This window comes from Ascaphus truei, chromosome 5, assembly GCF_040206685.1.
Source record: "Ascaphus truei isolate aAscTru1 chromosome 5, aAscTru1.hap1, whole genome shotgun sequence".
NCBI classification, from domain to species: domain Eukaryota; kingdom Metazoa; phylum Chordata; class Amphibia; order Anura; family Ascaphidae; genus Ascaphus; species Ascaphus truei.
Window position 1 is genome coordinate 104,329,597 of NC_134487.1, and position 26,481 is coordinate 104,356,077.

At 41.2% G+C, this 26,481-nt stretch overlaps 2 protein-coding genes across 4 annotated transcripts in view; both read left to right on the top strand.

The window, feature by feature from the left end:
- The window catches only part of NR2C1 (nuclear receptor subfamily 2 group C member 1), a 44,041-nt gene extending 25,794 nt beyond the window's left edge, over positions 1–18,247 (top strand). For all 3 annotated transcript variants that reach the window (XM_075600404.1, XM_075600403.1, XM_075600405.1), the window contains exons 10-15: positions 3,411–3,564; positions 5,925–6,046; positions 8,369–8,508; positions 10,615–10,752; positions 15,473–15,578; positions 16,267–18,247. In XM_075600404.1, the coding sequence (XP_075456519.1) occupies positions 3,411–3,564; positions 5,925–6,046; positions 8,369–8,508; positions 10,615–10,752; positions 15,473–15,578; positions 16,267–16,441 (835 nt within the window). In that variant the 3' untranslated portion in view covers positions 16,442–18,247. The remainder of the gene's footprint in view (positions 1–3,410; positions 3,565–5,924; positions 6,047–8,368; positions 8,509–10,614; positions 10,753–15,472; positions 15,579–16,266) is intronic.
- Positions 18,248–21,398: 3,151 nt separating this feature from the next.
- The window catches only part of NDUFA12 (NADH:ubiquinone oxidoreductase subunit A12), a 31,620-nt gene continuing 26,537 nt past the window's right edge, over positions 21,399–26,481 (top strand). Inside the window, exons 1-2 of the mRNA XM_075600406.1 lie at positions 21,399–21,557; positions 22,802–22,884. Of these exons, the coding sequence (XP_075456521.1) occupies positions 21,469–21,557; positions 22,802–22,884 (172 nt within the window). The 5' untranslated portion in view covers positions 21,399–21,468. The remainder of the gene's footprint in view (positions 21,558–22,801; positions 22,885–26,481) is intronic.

The window sequence follows — 26,481 nt, forward strand, 5'->3', positions numbered from 1 at the left end:
CCCTTCTTGTATTGCTAGGGGAGACTGCAATCTGCATGGATGTGGAATGGAAGGGGGATGGCTCCTCCCCTTCTGTCATCACCGACTGAGCGCTAGGGGTCACGTGATAGCAAATGCCGGAGGGCCGTGGCAGTTTGCCGCCGTGGGCCCCCTGGCACGCAAAGGGTTAAACTACTGAAATTCAGCTTTAGCTGGTAATTCATCCATGGAAAGAAAAGTACTTAAATGATCCAGAAAGCTTATTTATGTTTTACTTTTTTCGTTGTACTATGTTGATTTAACTCAAATAAATTTAACCAATATGCACATGTTGAGCATTTATTTAATACAATATCTTTCTTCGTCATTCTCTTTGGCAGTCAGAAACTGCTGGGATAACTTCTCCTTTCAGCTGGGTAGGACAAGAATTTTCTGACACTGATAAAGGAGGCGTGGCCTGTTCCCTGCTCAGTTATCCGTGTCCTACCACAGCTGGGGGACGGGTTATTCCACGGAGCTCCGCCGGTTATTTGTGTGATTTTCCATATTTTCTGCCACTTGAAGAGTTGGAGAGTTGCAAGCACTGTGGTGTAGGGATACATATTTTCAAGTACATCAAGACAAAATTGGTATGAGGAAAGTGCCTCACTTTCGATCAAAAGTAGTTTAGGATTTTCACTCAAATCAAGAAATTATCGTTGCCTCCTTTTTGTCCTCATCCATGCAATAGCAAGGAGACTAGGTAGCACAATTTAGTAGTTGGGATCCAAATACCTTACGTCCAGAGATCAGATACCTTTAGAAACTCATTGCGTTTGTTTTATTCTCTTTGAAGATGATAAGAAATGCCAGGACAGCCTCTGTAGCTTACATTTCTAGGTGGATCAAGATGGCTATATGTCAAGCATATAGCTCAGCAGGCAAAGATCTGCCACAACATATCAAGACACATTCACCCAGGGCCATAGCAACAACCTGGGCAGAGAAAGCCCAAGCATGTCCACAAGAAATATGCAAAGCAGCAACATGGTCCGCTTTCCATTCCTTTTCCAAACGAAGAAAATAGGAAGTGTACCTTCCGATATTTTGTTTCTTAGAGTCCTCTATGGCAGCATATTTCCCTCCCTTGTTTTTCTCGATATATTTAGTAAGTTTGTGCCTATTTTAAAGTGTTTGGATGAAAGATAATGGGGACAGGCCTCACCTCCTTTATACCAGGGACTTGTCCTACCCCCCCTGGAAGGAGGAGTTATCTTAGCAGTTTCTGGCTGCCATTTATTTATTTATAAAAATGTTTTACCAGGAAGTTATACATTGAGAGATACGTCTCGTTTTCAAGTATGTCCTGGGCACAGTTATAAAAAATACATGGTTACAATAAAAGAACAGGGTTATACAGTGAATTCGCAGACATTTCATGGACAGATAGAGTAGGAAAATTGGATACAGGTGATAAAGGGCTTATGAGTTTCAGATAGAAATAGAGCAGCTTTAACATCAACCAACATCAGCGAACGACTCACACCCTTTGGCTGCCCTTCGGCTGCACCAAAGACTGTGCGCCTTTGGGGCTACGCAGATGTACGCTGGGGTGGCTGAGATTGAATCTGATGCATCTGTGAACAAAAAGATCTTTCCTTTGTGTCCCCGTGGCTCATTAACATTCCAGTGGGTGGGGTTGCCGATTCCACAAAGAACAAGCACATGTTAACCCTTAGAGCCATAGAGGACTCTTAAGAAACCAAGATATCGGTAGGTACATTTAGTATTTTCTTTCACATCCCACCATGTCGGTGCACAACAGTGAGGGATAAAGCCACTTCCACGTCTAGGAAGAACAGAGTCTGATGACTCTTAGTAAACCCCTCTCTCCTCTTGCCTCAGTTGACTGTGTCCTACCAGCTGAGAGGAAGACATTCCTTGTATAGGTTTTTTGTTTTAGCTGGTCAGGCTGTCTTTATGCCGCCTGCTGTAGACGCCGTAATGTAAAAGAATAAGTTGAAACACAAACAATGGAGTAATTCTTCAGCTGGTTTACTAATTAGCAGATGCAAGCTATACCAGAAGTATACTCACATCACTTAACAGAAATTGCAAAACGATATATTCTGCCTCTTACATAGGGGGCTTAGCATAAAAGTTGATAACATTAGATTGGATAAAGTAATACATCTATGATGCATGCTAGTGTCTGATAGGGGGTAAGTGAAGGTCAAATGTAAAAAAATACTGTGAACAACACCTGATGCCAAGTCTGGGTGCAAAAATGGAAGTAACGTCTAAGAATACAAAAATGAACAAAGCAGGTGCAAAACAGGAGATTTGTGTACTAATTCTTAAAGGGACAGTCACACATCCTTTCAGTAACACGTGTCAACCGATGGCCATCTTAGTGCAGCCCATATCCTGCTCAGCCTCCCTGATTGCCCAGAAGCAATCTTGATGCCATCTCTGGGACAATATCAATAAGCTTATCCCGGATTCCTCTGTTGGAGCCGGGTGGTTATGCCCCCGGAACTCTGCACGGCTCTACCACCATAACCCCGAGAAGGGATGCTGCACTGAGTTTATTGTGCCTTGGTGAGTGGAATGGCGTGTGCAGTGAGGTCACAACTTTGGGTGCAGATGGAGGGGAGAGAGGCGGGAGGTTGGTCTGACGTGTCGGGAAGGATGGTTCCGCACTGTACCGCGTGCAGTGTTTCATGCTGGTTCAGAACGAAAGAGCCAGAGGAATCCCCATCACATCATGGCTGAAGCGTTTTGCTCTGCATCTGTCCTGGAATTGCTGATTGGTAAGAGGTATAAAAAAATGTGTCTGTTTCCTATTTGCCCTTTGTTTTCCCGTGCTGGAAACTTAACCTTTAGAAGGATTTCTTGGTTCCCTCACCGAGTGTCCAGAGTTATGCTTTTTATGAGGGGTGGCATGCATGGTGTTGTATGCCTACTATGTTCCTTATTTACTCCCTCTCCTTCTGGCAACAAGACTGATTCCTTGGGTGAGAAATCTGTGACCAGACCCAAGAAATCCACTGCTTAACTCAAGCATAGCAATGGCTTAAACTGCATGGGTCACCTGGCAAATTAAATGAAACGCTCATCTCTTGTGACATGGAGGTTGAGAGGAAGATATTTAGGAATTTAGTTTTGTCCTATTTTGCTACAATCAAGAAAGTCGACTATATCAAGAGTATACAGGTACTACAGGGTTTTAATATTTTCACTTTTTGGTGCAAAAAGAATAGTATATACACCCTCTAAGTTAGCTGGCCTATGTCCTACCTCATGCTGGGAATGGCCTTAGACATCAGTTTCATGCAGGGATATGGGGGGGGCGGGCGGGGGGACTAAGAAAAAATAAATTATTGCTAAGAAAAGGTGTTAATTTTTCTTAAAACATTGTTGGAAATGGTTCTTTACTTTTGTCTTTGTAGGGCATTTGATACGTTGGCAAAAGCACTAAATCCAGCCGAGAGCTCTGCCCAGAGTTCACCAGAGAGTGTGGAATCCAACTCCAACCTCCTCCAAGACCTGGACATTGTTGAGATTGGAGGACCGCTTCTCAGTGATGCCCACATAGCCTTTAGGGTAAAGCTTATGCATGGTTACATCATTGCATTTCAAGATTTTGGAACATAAAAGTACCTTAAATTAAGGAATGTACCCTTTTTTCTACTGTAATTCTGACATAGGCAATGAATAACTGGTGATATATATGTAAATATACTGTATGCTCATTTGCATGTCTTAGGCAGGTCTGCAACCCCGCCTTTCACCATTATCACCCAGCACACAGCACTTCCACTGCAGCAAGGGATTCTGGGAAATTACATGCAAATGAGCACACAGTGCCACTTTTTGCTTCAAAAACCATTTTATACATGGTTCCCTATAGGCTTAATATGCTTTGCTGTGGAGGGTTTTGTCACTTTTTTTACTCACCATAACTTAACTCAGTATGTATATATGTGTATATTTTATATGTGTATATATATATATATATATATATATATACTGAGTTAAGTTATGGTGAGTAAAAAAAGTGACAAAAACCCTCCACAGGAAAGCAAATATGCAAATATAGCTGTATGCTCATCTGCATGTCTTAGGCGGGGTTGCAGACCTGCCTAAGACATGCAGATGAGCATACAGCTATATTTGCATATATATATATATATATATATATATATATATATATATATATATATATATATATATATATTTTATTTTTATTTATTTTTTAACATATTTTGGGGGATTGAAAACTGGTTGAAGGATCGGTATTGGGACCCCTGCTTTTTAACATGTTTGTTAATGACCTTGAGACTGGCATAGAGAGCAAAGTCTCCATCTTTGCTGATGACTCTAAATTGTGTAAGGTAGTAGAATCAGAGCGGGATGTAATTTCTCTCCAGAAGACTTGGACAGACTGGAAACTTAGGCACGTAAATGGCAGATGAGGTTTAATACAAATACATATAAGTAGTAAGTTGTTATTCCTATCCATGCACTGGGCTCTGTCTGTGTTTCATGTTCTGTCTCTGGTTTTAAATACATATAAGGTTATGCATTTGGGAAACAAGACCAAAACAGCCGACTTACAAATTAAATGGGGATAAATTAGGGAGATCCTTGATGGAGAAGGATTTAGGAGTGCTTGTAGACAGCAGGCTTAGCAATAGTGTCCAAAGTCATGCAGTAACTGCAAAGGCAAACAAGATCTTCACTTGCATTAAACGGGCAATGGATGGAAAGTAAGTAAACATTATTATGCCCCTTTATAAAGCATTAGTAAGACCACACCTTGAATATGGAGTACAGGTTTGGGCACCACTCCTTAGAAAATACATTGTGGAACTAGAGAAAATGCAGAGAGGAGCCACCAAATAAATAAAGGGGTGGACAATTTGACTAATGTGGAGGCAAGCTAAATTAGATTTGTTTACATTAGAAAAGAGGCGTCTAAGAGGGGATATGATAACTATATACAAATATATTCGGGTACAATACAAGACAAGGCGCTTTCATAAGAACTATTCATCCCAAGGACAGTACAAAGGACTCTGTGTCATCCCTTATGGTTGGTGGAAAGAGATTTCACCAGCAACAAAGGAAAGGGTTATTTACAGTAAGGGCAGTTAAAATGTGGAATGTATTCCCCATGGAGACTGTGATGGCAGATACAATAAATATGTTCAAAAAAAAGGTTGGACATCTTTTTAGAAAGGGAAGGTATACAGGGATATACCAAATAAATAAACATGGGAAGGATGTTGATTCAGGGAGTAATCTGATTACCAATTCTTGAAGTCAGGAAGACATTTATTTTTTCCCTTATAAGATATCATTAGATGATATTTCACTGGAGTTTTTTGTTTGCCTTCCTCTGGATCAATATACTGTAAGTACAGATATAGGATAAAGTATCTGTCGTCTAAATGTAGCATAGGTTGAACTTGATGGATTTATGTCTTTTCAACCTCATCTACTATGTAACTATATAACTATGTAACACCATTAATCTGTACCCATCCATTTATAGCTACTAGTTCTAAAGATTTCAGCAGTCTACACAGTGTATTAAATGATGGGTTATAAGACCATCATGAACAGAAATGTGAAATTCTTCATAAGGCTTCAACTTATGCAGAACTTTGAAGGGCTTACGTGTCTCTTGATGACCCCTTTATTAGGCCAGTTTAGTTACCAATTTCAATATTAGATGGAATGCCATATGTTGCAGACCTCTGTGTTACTTGGCATGAAATGCAATTGTTGGAGGTGCTATAACTATCTAACTGAATTTGAAGATCACCACATCTGTAAATGACATGCAACTGTGAATAGGTTGAACTTGATGGACGTACGTCTTTTTTCAACCTCATCTACTATGTAACATCTACTATGTAACCAGGAAGCTCAGTAACACATACTTTACATCTCTCCAGCTCACTATGCCTTCCCCAATGCCGGAGTACCTGAACGTCCATTATATATGCGAGTCTGCGTCAAGGTTGTTATTCCTATCCATGCACTGGGCGCGCTCAATTCCTTCCTTCCAAGGTCTTGGGTGAGTATATGCACAATCTATAGCAGGTAGTGTATATAAATAGTGTAACACACTACTAACCTTCACTAATCCAGCTGTATTCAATCAAGTTCATAAGCTTGTGGAGCTGTCTTTCAGCATCTCATATATTGATCTTTTCACTGGTCACAGGTTTTTTTTTTTTTTTTTTTTTAATAAAACTACTTAAAATTGCATTCTTGGACGAGCAAAAGTATGTAGCCCCACTCCTACTTAGCCTGTCCAATGGAAAGCACTTCTAAAGCTGCATAAGCTAAATTGCTGTTTTAAAGCAGCAGTCCAAGCTGCCATTTCCCCCCCTTTAATATGTGCATCATTACAATCCACACAATGATAAGTAATAAGCTAAGTTGCCGATCCGCTCTCCTGTGATCGATCGGCGAAGATTCGGCTCAGGGCTTTACTAAATGGCAGTCAGTGCAGCAGACGAGGACCAAAGATGCAAAGTTCTGTGGGGAAGATCATGTGACCAAGCACTCACTAGATTCAATTGGTGCACTGGCAGGGCAATGCTCAAAAAGGGGCATACCAGAGCCTGTTTCAGAAGAGGAAGGGATTTGACTTTGTAAATGGTTGCTATAGAAAACAAAAAAATGCTCGTTACATTATAATAAATTAAAAATGTAATTCAAAGTTGTTTTAAAAAAAAATGCTACAAGAATTTTCTCATAGTAATGAACTGATTTATGAAAAAAAAAACACAAATAGGATATTGCTATGACTGAAGCTTTAAATCACTTTCTGTTCAATAATTCATAAGTTCAGCTTTCACATAGTTGATAAGTCACAAGCTTTTGAACCTCTCCGGGTTATTCACTAGGTGTGGCATAAATACAAAAACAGAAGATACACTATTTTAGAGTAATGGTATATAGTTACAATGGATATAGAGTGCAAGTGAGATATATTATGATAGGGTGGATATTGGTAGGATGTGAGAATTGACACACATACATATATAACTTGTGTGTATGTGTGTATATATATATATATATATATATATATATATGTATATACATACATACATACATACATACATACATACTAGAAGATAAAACTTCCATAGCATATGTCTCTATTTTGGATTTTTATAGCTTGACCCATTTTCTGCAAATATATCCACACAGCTCAAGGGGTAATATTTATTGTCCATCTTTCCTATTCACTGAACAAATGGCAATTTATTTTAAGATTAACATCTCATCTGAAAATAGAAGCACAGCAGATTTTGTCATGTCAGCAATCCCTTCTTTAAAGGTGCAATCCCTGGTTACTAACTAAAATAGATTTGGTTGCTATTGTTTCTTTGGAAATAAGCACAAACCCTTTTCTCCTTGGCCTGTGGGGGAGTATTTGTCAAAGTGTTTTCTCTACCCGTATAAAAACCCTTTCCTTATTAGAGAGCCGTTAACTATAAGCTCTTGTTGGACACTGGGGACACAAAACTGAGTACTTGGAGGAAACCAGACCCTCCCAAGTCTGCGCTGTTCACCATGTTTACAAACTCACCTCAAAAACGTGTTTTTAAAATACTTTTAGGTTTTACATTTGGTAAAGCATCAATTGCCCCAATATTTACCTTAAGCATGCCACTGACATTAGTTGGCATTGGTCCAAGGAGGCGACTGCCTATTTAAATGAATTGTGCCCATTTTATAATTCTATTTTACTTCTGTCCCTGCCACAATCTCACAGTAAACACCCCTGCACTATAAACTCTCTTCTTCACCCCTTTTACATTATACAGTATTAAAACTCCTCTGTTCCACAGAGCATTGAAATAGTCCTACTCGGTTAACTACAATATGCTCTTATATACACTCTAATGAATGCACTCACATTTACTCCTACGGTTTCTGTCTCAACACTTGCTGCTTTCGGTTGTAAGCTCTATGGCACTGGGTCTCCTTTCTCCCCATGTTACATTTGTCATGATTCACTTATCCCATCTGTATTATTCTATTCCCTGTACTGTAAATGAATTGTAATGTTGTAAAACGCTGCCTATTTGATTGTTCCTATAAAAAATATAGACCACTATTGCAGAGTTTAGCAAACCTTCCCGCAGCCTACGGGGTTACGATGCATTTGAAGCATGCTTGGTTCTTTGGGCATACCTGTTGCATTGACTGTAAGACTTACAGAGCACTAATTCCATTTATATAAAACCACTAAAGGTCTTTACACATGACTACGTCATCAATTCACAATTTTTAGTCTGGTCTCATACATACCTTACTTATTTTCAAGCAAATGTAAGCTCTGCACTATTAATATTCATGTAATGTTTCTATCTCTCATCAGGCAAGAGAACAGCATCTCTCTAGTGAAAGCTTGCTGGAATGAACTGTTTTCACTTGGTCTTGCTCAGTGCTCCCAAGTGATGAATGTGACAACTATACTAACTGCATTTGTTAATCATCTCCACAACAGCATGCAGAACGGTAAGATTCCCTACATCTGTCCCTATAATAAAGATAACTGCCACTGCAAAATTTATGTCTGCGCGCCCTTCCATTGCTTGGGTACCTTTAAATTCCTTTGTGGTTAAAATAGGGGACAGTGTCACAAATTTAAATAACCTGATTTTTAGAACTGTATGCACAATTTTCTTTGCAGGCATACAGTAAGTGAATGCCATTCAGTGCCAATGCCATTAATTTATTTTGTAAACATGGTGAGCAGCTGAGACTTAAAGGGTTGGATGTTACTCTATGGAATTTGATGTTCCTCCGGGTACCTTCCTTTGGTGTTCAAGGAGAGCTTGCACGGGAAACACCTCCTTCACTTCTACTCCCTCCCCCCCTCCTTCACTTCTACTCCCTCCTCCCCCTCCTTCACTTCCACTCCCTCCTGCCCCTCCTTCACTTCCACTCCCCCGTCCCTTCACTTCCACTCCCCCGTCCATTCACCTCCACTCCCCCCGTCCCTTCACCTCCACTCCCCCCGTCCCTTTACCTCCACTCCCCCGTCCCTTCACCTCCACTCCCCCCGTCCCTTCACCTCCACTCCCCTGTCCCTTCACCTCCACTCCCCCGTCCCTTCACCTCCACTCCCCCCGTCCCTTCACCTCCACTCCCCCCGTCCCTTCACCTCCACTCCCCCGTCCCTTCACCTCCACTCCCCCCGTCCCTTCACCTCCACTCCCCCCGTCCCTTCACCTCCACTCCCCCCGTCCCTTCACCTCCACTCCCCCCGTCCCTTCACCTCCACTCCCCCCGTCCCTTCACCTCCACTCCCTCCTCCCCCTCCTTCAATTCTACTCCCTCCTCGCCCTCCTTGACTTCTACTCCCTCCTCCCCCTCCTTCACTTCCACTTTCTCCTTCACTTCCACTCCCCCCGTCCCTTCACTTCCATTCCCCCCGTCCCTTCACCTCCACTCCCTCCTCCCCCTCCTTCACTTCTACTCCCTCCTTCACTTCCACTCCCTCCTCCCCCTCCTTCACTTGCACTCCCTCCTCCCCCTCCTTCACTTCCACTCCCCCCTTCACTTCCACTCCCCCCGTCCCTTCACTTCCACTCCCCCCGTCCCTTCACTTCCACTCCCCCGTCCCTTCACTTCCACTCCCTCCTCCCCCTCCTTCACTTCTACTCCCTCCTCCCGCCTCCTTCACTTCCGCTCCCTCCTCCCCCTCCTTCACTTCTACTCCCTCCTTCACTTGCACTCCCTCCTCCCCCTCCTTCACTTCCACTCCCCCCATCCCTTCACTTCCACTCCCCCCATCCCTTCACTTCCACTCCCCCCGTCCCTTCACTTCCACTCCCCCCGTCCCTTCACTTCCACTCCCCCCGTCCCTTCACTTCCACTCCCTCCGTCCCTTCACTTCCACTCCCTCCTCCCCCTCCTTCACTTGCACTCCCTCCTCCCCCTCCTTCACTTCCACTCCCCCCGTCCCTTCACTTCCACTCCCCCCGTCCCTTCACTTCCACTCCCCCCGTCCCTTCACTTCCACTCCCCCCGTCCCTTCACTTCCACTCCCCCCGTCCCTTTATTTCCACTCCCCCCGTCCCTTCACTTCCACTCCCCCCGTCCCTTCACCTCCACTCCCTCCTCCCCCTCCTTCACTTCCACTCCCTCCTTCACTTCCACTCCCTCCTGCCCCTCCCCCCTCCCCTCCTTCCCATCCCCCATCCCCTCCTTCCCCTCCCCCTTCCACTCCCTCCTCACCGTCCTTCACTTCCACTCACTCCCCCTCCTTCACTTCCCCTCCCCACTCCCCTTCTTCACTTCCTTTATCTTTATCAGCTCTCGAATAAGGACAGGAAGCAACATGCAGGGGGTACTAAAAATTCTACTGCAAATTGACTTAAATCAACTGCTTAAATATATATTTCTCCAAAATAAAAACTTCTGAAGGAAGAAATGCAAAGGCACAAAGTAGGAAAAACAATTGGGACTTGAGGTTTTAAGTAACAACTAGGAAGCTAAAGTGAAGTTGTTTGGAGAATGCGTTGTAATTATTTGATTATCTTTAAGAACAAAAGCACACCTAGCTGCTTATGTGTGAATGTAAGGGTTATAGTAACATTGATGTGTTGTGTCTGGCAGATAAGTTGTCTACAGACAAGTTAAAGCTGGTGATGGACCACATCTTCAAACTACAGGAGTTCTGCAACAGCATGGTCAAGCTTTGCCTTGATGGATATGAATATGCCTACCTGAAAGCAATCGTCCTCTTTAGTTCTGGTACGTGAACCTGCTGCACAAGGCGACAACAGGAGCTTTACATTTTCACTGCTAATAGCGGCAGCACTAGAGAGCTTTAATTATCCAGGAAAGCTACAGTATATACTACACCCCCATCTCCAGAGCTGTAATTGTACCTACACTATAGTACTAACATCTCTATAGCCATTCTAGTATTTGGCCCAACTAGCATTCAAATACTGTGTAATTATTTATAGTGAGATGGTCAGAAATAAACAAAGGGGTTTTTGTTTTTCTTGAGCTTCTCCAGTGAAACTGACCGCAAAATAAAATTCAAATAGTAGTGAATATTACACTCCACTATGTGTTACTGCAGTAAGTCAAAAAGCAAATGTAGCTGTGCACACCCAAAAATAGCAAACAGTGATTCATTGTTTCACTATGTTTTGTACTCTAATCAGCCATGAATAAATCATGCACTTAAATCAGCATTCCCTTCTAAGTAGCACACCTTTTTTTCACCGGATTGGTACTGGGAGATCCTCCAGAGCTGAACAAAGTTACTTTCCGCTCCGGGGACCCCCGTTCCCAAGATGCCCACCAGTGAGGTTACTGGTATTACATACTGATATTGCAAGGGGATTTAAAAGGCTGTGCAATAAGAAGCTGCAACCAATCTCCTGGAGGGAGATTTAACCCTTTTAATACTGATGGGCCAGTGACACCAGAGTTCCACAGTTCTCCGGCACATCGTGATCACGTGACCGCTCCTCTGAGCGCCCGCTGCGTCACTGACATCGGGAACGGAAGAGGAGTTCTCTTCTGTTCCTCTGCCATGTGAGTTTTGTTCAGCGCTCCACAGGACTGCAGAAGCAACAAGCCGAAAGCCCATGACCTGGCTACATAATGGGCCCCCTGGGGGGGCCAGACCCCAGGACATAGTGGCTACATCATGTGGCACTCAAAGGGTTAAACCTGGTAACTTCACTGGTAATTAGGAGCAAAAAACCCAGGAACCCCGGAGCACAGCTATAAAAACACAATAATGGGGCTGGAGAACAGAACATAGAAAAAAAAGGAACTTTTTTAGCACATAGATAAAAAGTGGAGGACCATTGGGTCTCTAACGCGTTTCGCGCTGGGTAGCGCTTTATCAAAGAGTAGTAATTATCCCCGGAACCAGGTGGTCTAGGAAGCTGTAATTAGTGTGGTCCAGCTTCAGGAGATCACTTGGTCCCCATTGTGTTTAAAAAAAAGAAGAGGAGGGGTATTGCTGTTTTAACCTCTAATTAAGGAAAATGGCTGAAATAGCACAGGGGTAAGTGCGCATTGGAAAAAACAGAACAATTGCTTTATTTGTATCATGCACACATAGCAATTTAAACTTTTTTGTCGATAGATATCTTAATAAAAGGAGTTTGGTTAAAGCTGCAGTTCAAGCAATATCCTACATGGTTTTGTTTTTTTTCTAAATCAGTTCTGTACTATGAGAGAATAGCATTTAATAAAAATTAAGAAATTTTTAATGTTTCTAATGTAGGAAGCATTTTTGTTTCTATAGAAACCACTTCTAAAGTCACAGCCCCTTCCCCTTCTGATAGGCTCTGGCTCTTGAGCCCGAGCCCCGCCCTCTCTCTAGCAGTGAACAAATTGTATCTAGTAACTGCCCAGTCGCATAATATTGCTGGACTACATTGCCCACAATGCTGTGCAAGTACTGAATTAAATAACACTGAGCAAATCGATCTATTACAGGAGAACGGATCGATCTGCAGCTTAGCTAATCACTTGTCAGTGTGTAGATGGTATTGATGCACATATTGAATGACAAAGAAACAAAACGGCAGCTTGAACTGCAGCTTTAATATCTGATATTCACAAAGTCCAGGACATGCCCTTTATTGGCCTATTTCCTAATCTAAATCTGTGTTATTTATATTGTAACATAATACTAAGCTCCTGGAAACCTATGGTGGGTATCATAAATCATGAAGAAGTTGTTAATTTTCCATCATATTATTGGTGTGGCACCAACAGTAATACAGAAGATAAACGGCCACATGCAGTGGGAAATGTTACAATATATTCTACAGCTTTTTTCAGGCCAATAAATGGGCACAAATGTTGTCTGGCCACTGTCCTCCCTGCCACTGCCAGCGGCAGCCTGTGTGGATGGGGCCTTGACAGCTTTGCTCTGTGAGCCCTTCCCACTATCTCTTTCTCTTACACACACACACACCTTCTCTCTCTCACTCCTCCTCTTTTCTCCTTTTCACAATCCCCTCCCTTTCCCCCCCCCATTTATTTCTCCCACTCACTGTCCCCCTAACTCCTCCCCTCTCTCGATCACCCCCCTCTCTACCACCCCTCTCCCTCTATAATTTGTCCCCTTTGCTCAATCACTCCCCCTTCTCACTCAATTCCTCCCTCTCTAGTTCTTCTCCCAGCATTCCTCTACTCCCCCCTCTCCACCCACCATGTATCTCTTTCCTCCGCCCGATCCCCCCCACGGGTCGCAACACCCCTACTTTAGATGGCTATTGAAAAGCATACACGACACTGAAGGGTATGTGCACGGTTACCTCTTCTCTTCAGTGCCATGAACCATTTGGTTGGGTCATTCTGTTCTGCCTGATGTTACAGAATAACACACAACCCCAAATAGTTTGCCTTACTACTTGTGGTATGCAAAGCAGCTCTTTTTTTTAGTTTTTTTTTAATGGGTTTGCACATATCACATCAATGTGTGGCAGGGCTCTTCATCTAGTTCTCCAAAAAGGCCAGATCAGGAAACATTTAGGAGTAGAAGGGCCACAAGCTTATGGGAATGTGACTTTGTTTAGATACATTGAAAATACTTACATTATTATTTATGTTTAGCTATCTTTGCAACTACTATGAAATTGTGTGTGCGATATATATATATATACAAATGTAAATACAACTGTATGCTCATCTGTATGTCTTAGGCAGGTCTGCAACTCCGCCTTTCACCACTATCACCCAGCACACAGCACTTCCACTGCAGCAAGGGATTCTGGGAAATGACATGCAAATGAGCACACAGTGCCACTTTTTGCTTCAAAAACCATTTTTAACATGGTTCCCTATAGGCTTAAGCTTGCTGCATGGACACAGCTTTGAGCACAGCCAAGGTTAAGGTGCATAGCCAGAAAACCCACCCACAGACAGCTGTTTCGACCTTAATGGGTCTCATCAGTGTGGGGTTGATTAACTGGCTATGCAAAGAAGCTAAAGGATGGGGCTTACCAAACTGAGTTAAGTTATGGTGAGTAAAAAAAGTGACAAAAACCCTCCACAGCAAAGCAAATGTAAATACAACTGTATGCTCATCTGCATGTCTTAGACAGGTCTGCAACCCCGCCTTTCACACACACATATATATATATATATATATATATATATATATATATATATATATATATATCTATCACTAACCAATTTGATTCTTCTTCTACTTTGTTGCTGTTGCCGGTATGGAGACATGGCAGGGACCCCTTCCTTGCTGAGAACGCTGTCGCAATATATAAGATTTCTCCTCCGCACACAGACTTGTTAATCAGGAATCAATTTAAGAATTGATAATTTAATCCAGCAGACAGTGAAAAGCTCGCACAACGTTTTTTGGGGGGGGGGGGTCCTTCGTCAGGATTCAGAGAAGAAATGATATATACATATAAACGTGTGTGTGTGTGTGTGTGTGTGTGTGTGTGTGTGTGTGTGTGTGTGTGTGTGTGTGTATATATATATATATATATATATATATATATATATATATATATATATATATATATATATATATGTGACAATGGGGAAAGACAGGGTTGCAGACCTGTCTAAGACATGCAAATGAACATACAGTAATATTTACAGTGGCTTTATGCTTTACTGTGGAGGGTTTTTGTCACTTTTTTTACCCACCATAACCTTAATGACAGTGGTGATTACCTAGTCTAGTCTCAAACCTGCTTGCCATTAAGACCAGCCTCACACTGATGATACCCATCAAGGTTGAAACATGTATGTGAGTAGGTCTAATGGTTTTGCATCTCATCCCAGCCTCTGTTTAAAAGCTGTGTTTAAAACAGCATGCATTGGCTTGAGGATTGGCTTGTGTAATACGAGCTTGAGACAAAAGGTGGCACTGAGTGCTCATTTGCATGTCATTTCCCAGAATCCCTTGCTGCAGTGGAAGCGCTGTATGCTGGGTGACAATGGGGAAAGACAGGGTTGCAGACCTGTCTAAGACATGCAAATGAACATACAGTAATATTTACAGTGGCTTTATATATATATATGCACACACTTTATGTAAAGCATTTTTATTTGTATCCAGAGTATGCTTCAATATGAACATTGTCCCCAAATATTAGAAAAAGTTGTAGTGTAAAAAAAGAACTGATGTTTTGGGCAAAGGAACTGTAGGTACACATAATGAGATAAATAAGTAAACACTCTTCTTTCTCACACTTCTATTTGTATCTTCAGAACTCAAGTGTATTTCTTCCAAATTCTGAAATAAGTTACTACACTTATTGTGAAAAGGAATGCCCACAATCCCTCTCCTATGGGAAAGGGGGGGGGGAAGCATGTGTACATGATTGTTAACCTACTGTATATGTTGTCATTGTTCTTTGCCCTTTATAAAATTATAAGTTCTCCAAAGTAAATGTCATGTTAAGTGAAGTATTAAGCAACTACTGTCACATAAGAGATCAATTAGGAAATGTTGTTTCAGATCACCCTGGATTGGAAAATGTGTCTCACATTGAAAAACTTCAAGAAAAAGCTTACATGGAATTTCAGGACTATGTAACTAAAACATATCCAGATGATACATACAGGTGAGTACTATGTGCACTTCTCATCTGCTGACATGCATGTGTACTGTATGTGGAAAGAATTAACTACTGTGTCATACAATTTCCTGTGTCCATTGACACGTTTATGCTATTATAAATCCAATATTCCTAATATGTTCTATACTCTATAGCCTGTCCTTTGTTTATACGAAATTTACTAAACCGTGTCCTCTCCATCACTTTAAGTACTTTACCATTTGATGCTCTATGAACAGGCAAACACAATGAACAATTAAAAATACTTGGTTCCTCTACTGATTAAACGAACATCATCTATGATAGTGTGTATCAATAGATCAATTGGATAGAACAGAGCTTAGTATAATTTAGATACATTTCTGAGGAAAGACACTTTCGTAAATGAAACATTCCTTTCAGTTAGAGAGCTGAACTCTCTAGTAGCAAATCTGTTTTTTTATGGATACGTGGCTTTTTTTTATGACCTAAATACATTCTATACCAGCTGAAGCGGCCGATCATTGACTTCAATGGGAAATTTGTCTGAAAATGGCATGATCAGTCGCTTTGGCTGATATAGAATGAGCCCCCATATAGTCTTAGTACCAGCTTCTCCAAAGGAATCAATCATTAACGTTTTCTTTCCGAAATGGAAAAGTACATTTATATCTCCTACGCAACAAGTACTCATTTCAATATGTTATACTCCTAGGCTATCACGACTGCTGCTTAGGTTGCCCGCTCTGAGACTGATGAGTGCCGCTATCACCGAGGAGCTGTTCTTTGCAGGTCTGATTGGAAATGTACAAATTGATAGCATCATCCCCTACATTCTGCGCATGGAAACAGCGGACTACAATTCTCAAATTATTGGTCCTACTGCATAGTATGCTTGAGAGATGCTGAGTCCCGAAGGATATGGAGTGGCTCAGTTTAAGCAAAATCGGAAAATAGAAAACGCAGAAGAAGTTTAACTTCCTAGAAAACTCGAGGGCCCTGTGGACGAACATAGGCCTCTTTAAAATTCACTTCTCCGCTTCGAAGAATGCCTTCCATGTTTTGACATCAGCTGGTTTGGTGGAAGATAGTGCCTTTTGGCATGGTGTATATATCCATATAGAGAGATGTTTCTATATTGTCGTCAATGACGACCAGCAACTCTGCATTGGCTTGGTCTTTCAGGGATGCTGGAAGCAGTGCTTTTATACCCACTTTGGTGGAGTATTACTTCATGATACTGTGCAATTTGTCTAGATTAAGTATCAAGTTTTTAATTGAGAAGTCAAGTGTCGCATGTTTAACCTTAGTTCCTCCCAAACCAGAACAAGTTTACTTAAGAATTTCACAACAGAGAAAAAACAAAAACGTATTTTATACGTTCTGAGGAATTGGACGAGACTTAATTTGTGGAAATATTGGAAACTTTACATAAGAATCACAGTAGAGGCTTAAAAAAAGAAGACACTGATTTCAAAGGCTTGTTTCCTCACTCTTATTCCTTGATACAGTAAAAAAATAGTTTTAGTTCATTTTGTGACATTCATTTGAGTGCATTAAAGGGTAAGAAGGCTTAAATAAATGTGTAAAATATTTGATGAGAACAATCACTTGCTAACATGGTCAAACCATTTTAATCAACGACAGAAGATACTCCATTTCATTAAAAATAATACCACACTATAAAAATCTTATAGGTGAATTGTTTTGAAGATGTTGCCTAAACCACTCCTTGCACTTGGTTCTTCTTTGAGTTGTTTGAAACACCATACTGAATTAACTACATTAGTATACTTGGCCATCCCAGCCACCAACCTTAACCTTCTCCTTGCCAAGATGACATTATTCCTGCTGCATGTTTTATCATACTATGGCCTTTGTAAGTAATAAGGCAGTGAAAGAGGTGGATGTGGTGTGAACCATCCTTTTAAGGCTCTAGGGTTACACAAATCTCTATATTAAGGGAACTTAAGGAATTTAATTAAAGTAACAACTTAGGCCGCACTTATAGTGCGCACGACGGATGACGTCAGCGAAAGTTGTAATTCGCTTTCCGGCGATGTCGCGGGCGACCAGGCCTTTGATTTGTTCAGAGGCTGTCACGTGGCGACAGCCTCTGAAAAATCAAATTTGACCGGCTTCAGAAATTCGTGTCGCTCCCGTCGCGCTTACTATAAGAGCCCGCAACGGCGGCAATACATTTGTTTTGCCGCGACGTCGCGTCGCCATCACTATAAGTGCAGCCTTAGAGTAAAAGATAATCAGCAGTGGAATGTGCAAAGTAAATTAAAGTAGCAATACGAATAACCTTGTAAATCTGATGGAAGATAAATAACGGGCAGTGCCACCTGATGCATGGCAATACATATCCCACCGAGACTCTCAAAAATGTCTGTATTTAAGGCCATGAGAGACATTGACATTATTTTATACCACCCTAACATCTGCATTGTGCCAAGGCTAAAAAGTACCCTGTTAGACTAGCAATCATCCATTCCACTTACAGCCAGTAGTAGCTCCTTGTTTATATGCGTCGTTGCTTTATCTTAAATTGTATAAAAGCTATTGTAAATGTCTTGAAACCTAATGAAAATTGTAAATTCTATTTTGGCTGTATTTTTTAAGAAAAAAAAAACATATTGTATCTTTTTATGATAGAATAAATTTCCCACTATGGTTTTGTGTTCTTAAGCAAAGTAACGTTTTGTTTATTACTTTAAAAAAAAAGCATATGCAGTGCTGAAAATACACGATGCAACTCGCATTTCATAGAAAAAAATGGCCTCATATAGATGCAGTGTGCAGAGCATTACACAACCTAAAATGTTTCTCATTAGCTTTTGGTTTGTAACCTGGTTCTAATGTAATATGAACATTTTCCATTTGTGAAGACATTAGAGACAAGTAGATGGGATCATTGTTCTCTATTTGTAGTTCGGACATCTTTTATTATGCAACTTAAACCAAACGTAAAAATCTGCGAAAAGCCAAGACTACAGCTATGTTGTTTAATGGGAAATGTGTTTGGATTGGCTGTTCTCTTCAAGCTTTGTCTTTCATTAGCATTCCTTTTGTTCATCAACAGAACTCTCATTTTGGATTTAATAGGAGTTTTATTGAAATAGTTATCCATGCATAAAGTGACAAATCAATTCACATGGGGAGGATATTAAAGCATTTTTTGAGAGTAGTAATATCACTGGTTTGTACCTTCTGAATTCAATGAGAGGGTTCCTTAGGGTGAACACCTCACAATTATTTTAAATGCACATCTATCAGCAACTCAAGGGACCAGGGTGCATACAGTATCTTATATGAACAGTTACATAGAGTTACGATGAGAGAAACAAGAGAGTGGGAGAGCTAAAACAAGGAGACATATAATGTAGTATTTCTGGATAAAAAGGTCTGATATAAAAAATGTATGAGGGTTGTAAATTATTATGTTCTCACCCACGTTCTTGCCTTGTGCTCCGATATTGCAAAGGTGGAAAGCAAAGAAACACACACACGCTTCTAGAGCCAGTTCGATTCCTGTATGCCGTGCTGGAGGAATCGGAAGGTTTTCTCAAAGGCACAGAACAGGTAGTTCTGGGCCTCTGGAGCCTTGCATACAGAAGAGTTGAAGGCCTGTAGTACAGGATTCTCCTCTGTTCTGAAAGTTGCGTATATACTGTATACACTGTATAGTGGAGGGAAATTATTTATTGGGTAAAAGTAGCCAAGGGCTCCACAGGGCTTGACTGGTGGCAGGTGCCTGTGCCCACTCAGCTGACCTGAGGCATGTTGTTCATCAGGATCTTCCTCGTCACTAATCATCAACAGCCCCATGCTGATTGCTGAGGTGGGAACTGTAGTCATAATCACTTTTTGTCCATGCAATGCACTTCCTTGCCCTTTATCTTGATGTTATGATTAGACGGTCACATTGTGAATAACTGATGGCCAGCTGCCAAGCAGGAATGGTAATTGCAAGCAGTAGCTCCATGCAAAAATGTTTCCTTGGGCAGCCCAGTAGACACCACTGTCCATCTATAACACACTACTACTAGCCGCTACCAACTCTAACTCGATTAAGCTAATGGTGTATTTCTATAAGTCTGATCTTTTTATGGTATATGCAGTAACACATTTCAAGAAATGTGCTGAAGGCAGCACTTCTCACCAGACAGGGCACATTTGGTTGCTAAAACGTGGCGTATATTGATGACTTCAACATTTCTGTGAGCAACTAAAGTCGAAAATTCGCTCGTTTTGCAGACTAGTGCTGTCCTATTTTGATTTGCCCTGTTTGCTTCCATTATTTTGAAGCAGTCATCTTCTTCCCCAGCTAGGCGTTATGACCCTTAGTGTCACAAGAATGCCCCTCAAAATGCCCTAATGTGCTTCCCCCCTGCCTTTTAGGAAAATAGCATTTATCTCGAAGTGGGGGTAAGTCCTGATGAAGGAATGCCACTGTCCTACAGGGAGACTTCTTATTTCAGATCTCCAGCATCCCCAATTCTTTTAGGAAAGGTGGGATTGATGGAATTAGTTGCTATATTAGTCTTCAATGCACTGAAACATTACTTGAGTTACCAGACTCTTAAGGGAACACTGCAAACAGGCTCTGGTGGAGAGACATCATCCATGTTGATTAAAAACTTGTGTTAGGGAACACTAGGTGTAGGTTGACGACAACAAAGCATGGCAGCATCGATAATTGTAGGATGGCAAAAATCTACACACACAAATTATATGTATTTATGGAAAGGGTTTCCCCTTGCTTTCTCCATTGCAGATCTAGGGCCTAAAAAAAGGCCCTCTCCAAAGTAAAGTGCCAGAGAAGAAAGGGCAGGAAGCAGGTATAAGAATGATAGGCTTGTGTCAGAACAATTTAATGCCTTGGATTGAACATTACAAATAGTCAGGTGGGTTATATTTGTGAATCTTCTACCGGTGCACCAGATCTCCAAGGAAGTCCTGCTATTTGTATAAATACATGAAGTTACATAGTAAATTAGGTTTATAAAAGACATATCCATCAAGTTCAACCTATCTGTTAAGAAAAGAATGGGCACGAAAGATTTGCTCAAAAAAGTGTGTTTATCACACCATTGGTCCACGATTTGGCTACCCTGTAGCATCTCGATTGATATAAATACAACCATAATGAAAGACATTTGTACACAGTTATCTTACCCCTTATTGGTCACTCTGCTCTCACTGGTACGATCACGTGTTTGGGTGCACTGGAGTGAGAGCGGAGTTACCAATATGAGGCAAGATAACTATAAATGTCTTTCATTATGATTGTATTCATGTAATTTTTGAGAGGCTACAGGATAGCTGAAACGATGACCTATGGCGTGATCATAAATACACCTTTTTGAGAAAATCTGAAGTTCTCACTCCTTACTCGGTCAATTTGTGTGACATACATCAACCTTGAAGGACGCAAATAGTTTTGTTTTGTTTGTTTTTTGGAATAAGCAATGAAACAAAAAGAAGGAAGTGTTTGGTGCCTGTTCTCTCAAATATAGGCTTTTGCCCAGTGTTTCCGAACACCTTCAGAATTTAATCTGGCTTCTCTTACACCCAATGCTACCTCAGCCTCACAACCCCAAATTAAATTGTGATGTAAATTGTAGTGTATGGGTTCATGAAAGGTGTTAGATTTAACATAACACACACACACACACAACATTCATTGAAATTGTAAATATAGAATTTAGACGTAATTAAGTACTAAACTTGATTCTTACGATACATTTAATAAATGTTACTTTTGATAACCTGCACCGTGGCTGGGGATCAGTTTAGCTAATGATACCCGGCCAATTGCAGCACAGGCGGATGCGGAACGTCACAGCTGTACGCTTGTTCCCTGTCGGAGCGGTATGAGTGTGTCACTACGTCTTCGGCTGCCAAGCGGAAGATGGCGGAGTACCTGCGGCTTGTGCGGAAGGCGCTGGGGCAGATCCCGGCTCACGGTGGCCTCCGGGGCACCATCTCGCAGCTGCTAAGGTCAGGTTAGGGGGGGACGCAGCCTCTCAGCTCTGCTCCTGTGGTCGTGCAAAGTCCTCCGTGTCTACAAGGGGTGCAGCAACTTTATCCTTCCCCCTTCTCGGCTGTCACCTTGTGGAGATCACACTGACCTTTACCTCCTTTTTCAGGGAGGCTCATAATTAAGGCCGGTGCCTCCCCCTAAAGTCATGTTAAACCTAAGGGGGCCGGGACTTTAGTCTGCATTTGTCTGTAACTATCTTCCACTACAAAGGCCAGTACCGAGTCCCAGCCCCACCTCCATACAGGTGACACGGGTTGGTAACCTCACTGTGGAACTGTAAAATGGAAATACATAATAATGTTATCACTGACCTTTTGTAGTGGGACATCGGCGCTTACAAAAAACATCTGGCGATACCTGCTTATAATGTAGTTTATTACTAATGTGTTAACGCATCTCACTGTTGCCCCTCTCATTTGCTCTGCTTCATGAGCAAGCTAGGACAACAGTGAGGTGCTATAACACAGCAATAAGATACATTTTAAGCAGACATGTCCTTGTCTTTAAGGTAAATGTAGTTTTGTATGGACTTTTTGTTGTTCCCCAGCAATTGTTAACAAGGCAGTTCTGTTCTATGTAACCTTGGCTCGTTGTGGCATGTGTGCAAAAGATACAAATGTGTGTGTTCAGCAAATGTGATAAGTTTTAAGAAATTGGTGTGTGTGTGTGTGTGTACACTGTGGTTTGTAGTATCAACCAGATGAGCAATGCTTTATACAAGGCACGCAATGTAAAACACAGGTTAATTTTGATGCAGTAAAGGGATTTAAGCACCTATCCTAAAAAAAATAACCAGATTCTGACGTCAATGTATTTACAGATAAGCCATTTCTTCCCAGGGTAGCCAGTGAGCAAAGTGTGATATGCATACAGATTTGTGAGCTATAGAAAGATCATGAACACATAACGTCTGTGAGGAGGTTTAATGTTGATCAGATGACAGATGCTATTACAGTAATGTTCCAACAGAAAAACATGGTTTAACCCTCACATTTTGACTCCAACATTTTTTCCGAGAAAATGTACGAGCAACTACACGTCTACATTAGATCATTTATTTTTAATTGACCTGTACATTTTAAAAATGGAAACAAGCAAACCTTTTGGGGTGTGGTAACATTTAAGCAAAAATTGTATTTTTCTTTTCTGTAATGTTTATTAAAATAAAAATGAACTCTCCATTCTTTGCCTTTTCCTGCAGGGTAAATGACCTGAAGACTGGTGCACTAGTTGGTGTTGACAAGTATGGCAACAAATACTTTCAAGATGAGAGTAACTTTTTTGGTGAGATGCTTCTTGTGTTAAGGCAAACAGGATATTTATTGAACGCAATAGATGTCAGGCCTGTGATGCAGTGCTAAATGTATTATTTTTGTAGAGAGCTATTTAAATAACTGCCATTATCTACAGTTCACAGTTAAGGGAACTGTGGACTTCAGGTCCTCAATGAACTTCTGGAAGAACAAATGAATGAGATGGAGCCTTCTGCCTTTTTTGGCAGATGTAGCTCAGGGCTTCAGAATAGATCAGCTTTTTATCTGTCCCTTGTTAAACGAAATTACATATCCACTTTTGAAAAGCTGGTAGAGAGAGACGTACTCCTTGCACGCAAGTGGATATACATTTGACGTCTCCACATTAAAACACAATTTTCGGCAGTGTAATTTAACACACATGGAGAACACTGCCCTTTCTTTCCTACAGGCCAACAAATCAGTGGTTATAAAGTGTGTGTGTGTGTGTGTGTGTGTGTGTGTGTGTGTGTGTGTGTGTGTGTGTGGTTTATCATGGTGCAGCATAGGATGGACTACCACAAGGAGGCTTTACAGTGTTACACCAACTGTGTGACACTTTCTTCTTTGCTGTACTGGGATTGAACCCCACTCTTTTGTATCTGAGAGATCTCCAGGGCCTGTTGGAGGAGGGTAACATTCTGGGAGTTCTCAGTAACAAAAAGCTAGACTATCTCTTTAAGCCCTACCCAGTGACGCCAATCTTCCACCATCTCCTAAAGATCCACAAGACATTGGTCTCCCCTCCTGGGAGGCCAATTGTTTAAAGTATAGGATCTGGTTTGGTATGGAAGATGGTTTATCCTGGCATGTTAACTGTTACTTACGGCCCCTGGTATGTGGCCTTTCGTTTTTTTATCCTGGACAGTGAGGATCTCATTAACAAACTTGAAAAGATCAAATGGAAAAAACAATACTTGTGAGTCACATTAGATGTGACCTCAGTATACAATTATTGATCATGTCCAGGGGGTGGCAGCTGTCCACTATTTTTTTTTTGAGAGTTCTGATCTTTCTTTTTGACAGTACTTTTATTTTGGATGCAATTCACTTTTCACTTAAACACAATTCTTTTCTTTTTGATAGGGTTGATCTCCAGACACATGTAGCAGCAATGAGTACCAGTTTTACCCCATCTTTCACCAACCTCTTTATGGGGTGGTGGGAGCTGTTCTACATGTTTGCAGATGGAACCCCTATAGATACAATATCATTTGCTATGTGTTTCGTTGACTATCTTATACTTATTTGGGATTTAATTTCCTTAAATTTGTTTATTAATTCTATTAACACTAAGGATCTAAATTTAAAGTTCACCCACACTTATAGTTCTCAGCATGTGCACTATTTGCATTTATCAATATATATTGATCTTAATTTACATATCCAAACTGACATAGAGCGAGATACCCCCAAAGGGGTCAGTGTATACCCCGCACAACACCAGAAAGAGGGTATGTTAATCACCTATTATAACAAAAAGTTACACTCCACAAACTAGTGTAGGGGTGGTGCTGACTGGGGATAATGGGTATTGTGAACAGAGAATAAGACGACAAGCTCCCTAATATGTCGCACTAGAGAAACACCCCTGCTGAATTAAAAATACATTTTATTTAAACTAATTAAAATATGGTTGTAGTGGAGTGAACAAAGTACCGAATGATTAAAACAAATTAAAAATGAATAAACGGAGGTGTCGGTGTGCTAGATCTAGACGCTAATTAAGAAATATTGGTGGCTATTATGCACTGTTTTGTTACCACAGTTATGCTATTGAATTAACTGTGGAAATAGCCACTTGATAACTATTGTTTAGGCGTCAGTCATCTGATCCCACGTGGATGGGAGTGCTAATGTTTGATTGAGTGTGAGCTCGGTATGTGTATATAAATGATGGTATGTAGGGTAATTGTAGTTGGGTGGACAAATATTAATTTGATAAATCCATATACACTTTGACTATAGATATATAGAGTCCACACCCTTGTATATACACATACCCTATATCACCAGACCGACAGGTGCATAGATTACTGAGCCTGTAGGTCTGTAATGGGGAAACAACCAGCATACATTGGCCACACACTCCTTCCTATGTGTGGAGTTAAGGCACGTAGCAAAAATTCTACTCAATAATGGGATTTAGCACTACAAATAAATGAACATGGGATCAACATCAGAGCGTTGCGCTTCTCAAGGTAAAGGCTCCGAAACGCTCTGACAGGAAAATGCACCCGACCTCTCCGATTTAGCCTGCGCACCAGGTAATGGCGCTGGATGTACCCAACATATGTTTCACCTATTTAGGCTTCATCGGGGGCAGTTTCAAAGTGTTTTCAGTGGGTTTATATACCTAATTGTCGCCCAGAACACTGATTGATACTTGTTAATGTGTATTTACCAAATTTACAATACTGGTTTCTAATTGGTCGCCTCAGATCTTGCGTCATCATTGTGCATCGCCATTCAGATTGCATCTATGGCAATGGAGTGTGTTTCAATTGGTTGTCTCTGGTCACCTGAAACATATGTTGGGTACATCCAGCGCCATTACCTGGTGCGCAGGCTAAATCTGATTGTCATGTTATTGTCATTGTTATAGCCTGTTCTTGATTAAGCTTAATCAATGAACCTACTGTTATACAGTAGTTGCAGCTGAAGTTCAATTTTAATATCCTGTAGATGTTAAGAATTTGGGATAGATATGGACATCCAAAGAAGAAAAATATTTATAGTTGGTATATTTTCACATTCCAAATATTGATAATATATTTCTTATAAACTGTGTATTTATTGAATTTTGAACTTGTGTTCCGTATATATGGAGCAGCTTGTTGGATAAGTTGGATGATAATGTGATTGTTGATTTGAAGATAGTTATCTAACATAGTAAAACACAAATGTTCCCAGCACTCAAAAGAATAGATCAAAGAGTCAAAGGATCAGCCAAACTCCAATTTAATTATACACGTATGATGCACATAATAGGTCAAACAAAGACCAGGAGAGATAATAAATGCTAGGACAGGGACAAGAACAGAGTAGGGGAATGGAAAGGGGGAGGAAAACACGGGGAATATAAAAGTGCAGGGTAATAGGGGCAACGTAAAGTTTCGGGGTATAAACCCCTTCTTCTGGGCTGTTTGCACCGTGAGAAGCTCGCTGTTCCAGCTCTATTGACTTTTGGACATTTCCTGTACTGGCTGGATTCAAAGTCTGCTTCAGCAGGTCATTAACCCTTTAGTATCTTGCTTTGCCAGTTATTCTCCCTTGCCATACACATAGCTCTTACTATCTGCTTTTTTGTGTGAGGTCTGTGCCCCACAGTCTACCTCTATTTAGCTTTGAGACCCAGTATTGGTCCATTAGGGTGTACCTCTGGGATTTTTTCTGTGGCATGTGCTATACAGCCTTTTGACATTCATCCTAGAGATTCAGTGTCAGTCTGTCACTGTGTACCTCAGGGACTCTGTTACAGGGTTGAGGGAAGTACCAGGTGGCTGCGGTCTACCTGGGAACGGGCCAGAAGAAGGGGTTTATACCCCGAAACATTACGTTGCCCCCCTTACCCTGCACTTTAATATTC